At 66.4% G+C, this 4,312-nt stretch overlaps 1 protein-coding gene across 1 annotated transcript; it reads right to left on the reverse strand.

Moving 5' to 3' along the window:
* Nucleotides 1-372: 372 nt before the first annotated feature.
* On the reverse strand, nt 373-969 carry DIRAS1 (DIRAS family GTPase 1). Its single transcript, XM_063108890.1, has one exon. The coding sequence runs from the start codon at nt 967-969 to the stop codon at nt 373-375; it is 597 nt and encodes a 198-aa protein (XP_062964960.1).
* Nucleotides 970-4,312: the final 3,343 nt, after the last annotated feature.

Here is a 4,312-nt window from a genome sequence, read left to right on the forward strand (position 1 = left end):
GGAAGGTCACAGTGATCGAATGTGGGGATGGGCACAGGTCTGGCCAGGGGCACCCAAGGGAAAGGGACTGGGACCATGGGGGGGGGTCCTCGAGCAGAGACAGAGAAGACGCGGCCTCGTCCTCTCCAGCTGGGACACACAGGTCCTCTCATGGGCTCCCGTTTTCCCATCCGCAGGACAAGGGGCCCCTCCAGCACATGGTTTTGGGGATACAGACAGAACGGGAGGGCAGAGAGAAGGGGACGGAACAGGGGGGAGCCCCAGCCCTGCCTCGGTTTCCCCAGCCGAGATGAGAGACGAGGAGGAGGAGGAGGCAGCGGGCGGGGCGCGGGTGGCGGGGCGCGGGTGGCGGGTGGCGGGTGGTGTGGCGGCTCACATGAGGGTGCACTTGCCCTTGATGCGGTCTGTCCGCTTCTGCTTGCTGGAGCGCTTGCCGTCGATGCTCAGGCTCATGTTGCGGCGCGTCTCCAGGGTGAGCAGCTCCTGGAAGAGCTCCTTGACGTTGTAGTTCATCTTGGCCGAAGTCTCCATGAAGGCGCACTTCCACTCCTGTGCCACGGCCTGCGCCTCGCGGGTGTCCACCTCCCGCTGGGTCTCATCACACTTGTTCCCCACCAGCATGACCGGGATGTCCTCCACACTGCCCTTGATCTGCACGATGAGCTTGTAGATGGGCCCCAGCTCCTCCAGGGACTGCTTGCTGGTGACCGAGAACACCAGGATGAAGGCGTGGCCTTTGGAGATGGACAGTCGCTGCATGGCCGGGAACTGGTGGCTGCCGGTGGTGTCCGTGATCTGCAGCGTGCACACGCTCTTATCACAGCTGATCACCTGGCGGTAGGTGTCCTCGATGGTGGGGATGTAGGTGTCGCGGAACGTGCCCTTCACGAAGCGCAGCACCAGTGAGCTCTTGCCCACACCGCCAGCCCCGAACACCACCACGCGGTAGTCGTTGCTTTGCTCGGGCATCTTCCCGCAGCAGGGGGCGGGGGGCTCGGAGGGCTGGTGCCAGCTGCTGGAACCCCAGACCACCGACCCTGTGTGGAGAGGAGTGTCAGATGCAAAAGCTCACCCAGCTGGGAGGGGACAGCCCCGGTCCTGGGGGATTGAGAGGGGTGGCTTCTTGGGGGGGGGGGGTGTTGGTCGTCCCCTGTCCTGGGAAGGCCGTTCGGGTGGATGTGGCTGACTTAGTGACACTGCCCTGCCTGCGGGCTCACAGCCAGCCTCTTCCGCTTGCTTCCCCCACAGCAAAACCTGGGGCCTAGGCTTGCCCAGGGGATTCTGAGCTGGAAGAGGTGTGGGGGTTGCCGGGACACACACCCAACTCCTTCCCCAGTGCACGCCATCCTTCCAGAATGTGCCAGCTTCCCCGTCTCTTCCCAGTGTGGCCGGGGCTCCCATCCCCATATCCCGGTTGGTGAGACAGTGTCTCCAACAACCACAGGCTCCCTGCTCCCCTCAGCCCAGAGCTTCCTAGACCTTGTGGGAGCCACGTGGTGGTGGTGCTGAGGGGGGCACGCTTGGAACGCAGATATCAGGGCCTTGACCCCGGACCTGATGCATCAGTTGGCCCGGGACCACGGCCCTGGAAACTTGCATTTTGAAGCTGTCCCCTTCTCCCCATACAAATGTGGCCTTGATGCTGGGGGTCCAAGAACCACAAATGTGCAAATCATGGTGCTGAGTCCTGATAGCTGCCCCAGGGAGCCCAGGTTGAAGATGAGGAAACTAAGACTGTACTAAATAGAAACATCCCCACTTCTGTGCCCAGACTGCGGTGTGCCGCACCCCGGCCTCCGGTTCAGGCTTCAGGGACAGCACTCCCTGCGACAGAGAGGTCCAGTGGCCTGGGCAGGCAACACAGCACAGACTCCCGCACTGATGAAGGGGGCCCAGAACCTTGGGTGGGGACGGGAGGCAGGAGACCTGTCTCCGGAATCAATGTCCTCATCTATATAAAGCTTGGGAGACCCTGTCTCTCTCTCCTTCCTAGCTGTCTCTGAGGGTCCCTCCACAAGGGGGTCTACAGTGGGGAAGGAGACTGCCGTTTAGACCTGCCCTCCCTCCACCGCCTGCACACTTTGGGTAAGTTCCTTCCCTCGGGCACGTATGAGCGTGACGGGGCACCAGAGCCAGGCAAGAGCCGGTGGCGTGAACAGGACAAGCAATTTCACGCACTGGAGGCTCGGTTTTCTCATCTGAGACACGTGAGCAGTCCCGTGCCTATGCCATGGGGTCGGTGGGACCAGGAGTGTGATAAGGTGGCTAAAGCCCTTAGGTGGGTGTCCGGCCTGCAGAAGCCCCTGACAGAGATAGATGGTCACAGTCATTCCCACAGTCGCCAGGGCTGGAGGGGTGAAGCTCTTGCTGTACCAGTTGGTTGCAAAGGTGTGCTCGAAATGATCAAAGGTACCAGATTTGCCAGGGAAAGAAAACTATGAGAAAGGGACAGCCGACACATGGCCCGGTTGTCATGTGCAAGGCAAACTTCTGGGCGCTTCAGCGGTGCTAACGCACCTCGCTGACTGTCGGGTACACAGATCACACGCGCAGCAGTTGCCAGCGTTGGGAGGAGGCTGGGGGCAGGGGTGGCGGGAGGTGCCGGCTGGCTCTGCAGACATCGCCCCTTCCTGGGTGGGCACCCTGAGAAGTGGGCCTGCTTGTGTGTGGCCAGACACTGCCGCGACTGGCCTGGGGACCTGGGGGGCGGACACGGGTGGGTTCTGCTGCCCCCAACCCAGCCCTTGCCTTGCTCTGGGTGCTGTGGGCTCCAGCCCTTGTCAGTAGGGATGTCCTCTGGTGGGGGGGGGTGCTGGGGTCTGGGATCCCTGACGAGGAGCCCCCATTTGTAACCCCCCAAATCCATGGCAGTCACCCACCCGGCGTTTGAATCCCACCCCCAACACCAGAGGGGGAGGGGGAGATGGGGTAGTGGGCACCGAGGCTCTTGGAGACGGGAGGGACTGGCTCAAGGTCACCGAGCGGGGATGTGGCAGAGCAGAGCAGGACTTGCAGATGGCCCTGGTCAGCTGCACCACCCCGGGGGCTTCTGCCCGTGCGAGGCAGCCCACCCCGAGGCGCCCGGGCCGGGCGACCCTGCCCCAGCCCTGGGTCTGCAGAGCAAACTCGGTGCAAGAAACAGCTCGGGGAGGGTGTGGGGGGGATGCCCGACCAACGGGTCGCGGGGAGGGGGACAGACCCGGAGACCCCCTGACCCATGCGAGGTTTGACCGAGAGAGGGCCTGCTGGGGGGGCCTGCCCAGGGGACCCCTCGATGAAGGGAGGGCCTAAGGGGGGGACCCTGTTAGGGGAGGGGTCCTGCGGGGGGGCCAGAGCCGGGGGGCTGGCCTGGCTGAGGGGTCCCGCTCGGTAAGGGGGGGTGGCCGTGCGGAGGGGGACCCGGGGCGGGGGTGGCCGAGGGAGGGGCCCGGGCCCGGGCCAGGCTGCGGGGACGCCCGGGAGGGTGGGGCCGGGACAGAGGAGGAGGCCCCGCGGGGCCGGGCCGGGCCGGGTGGGGGCTGCTGGGGACCCCCGCCGCGCCCCGGGCCGCCTACCTGGGCCCGATGGTCCCCGCGGCGCCGCGGCCGCTGCTCCTGCCGGTCCGGTGTCCGCTCCGCCGCCGCCGCAGTCGCGCCCGCGCCGTCCCCGCCGTCCCCGCCGTCCCCCGCCCGCCGTCCGCGCTCCGCCCCGCCCCGCCCCGCCGGGGACCCGCGCCCACGGGCCACCGGGGACCGGACCCTCGCTGGGCGGGGGCCCCGGGTCGCGGAGGAGCCAGGGGCCGGCGACGGAGGGCTCGAGGCCAGCTGACACCGGGGCAGAGACCGGGCCTTGGGCGAAGAGCGGATGGGCTGGGGGCGGGGAGCAGGGGACAGCCTGGCGCAGGGCGGGGGACAGCGCATGGGCGGCAAGATCAGGTCGATAATGGCTCCATCAGCACAGGGATGCGGCAGGCGGCAGCGGAGGCCCCTCCTCCGGCCCGGGCTTAGGCGGGGACCGAGCAGAGAAGACCCCAGCGCTCCTCAGGGGACACGGTTTGCAGTTCCCTGTCGGGAAATGTCTGCCTTCCCCAAGCAGGAGGTGGCCTGAGACCGAGGGGCCGTCTTGGGGAAGCTTCGAGTGTGTCCGTGTGGCCGTGGCTAAGCCAAGGGACAGTTGCGGTCAGCACCAGACCCGATGGTCCCCTCAGGGATGGTCCTGAGACAGCCCAGGCCCCCGACTGCGACAGGAGGGCACCCTTGGGTGGGGAGGGGCTTTCGAGTCAGAGCGGCTGGACGGGACCCCAGTCACCAGTGCAGGAGCAGATGGCCCTGCA

This window comes from Cynocephalus volans, chromosome 10 (assembly GCF_027409185.1).
Source record: "Cynocephalus volans isolate mCynVol1 chromosome 10, mCynVol1.pri, whole genome shotgun sequence".
NCBI lineage: Eukaryota > Metazoa > Chordata > Mammalia > Dermoptera > Cynocephalidae > Cynocephalus > Cynocephalus volans.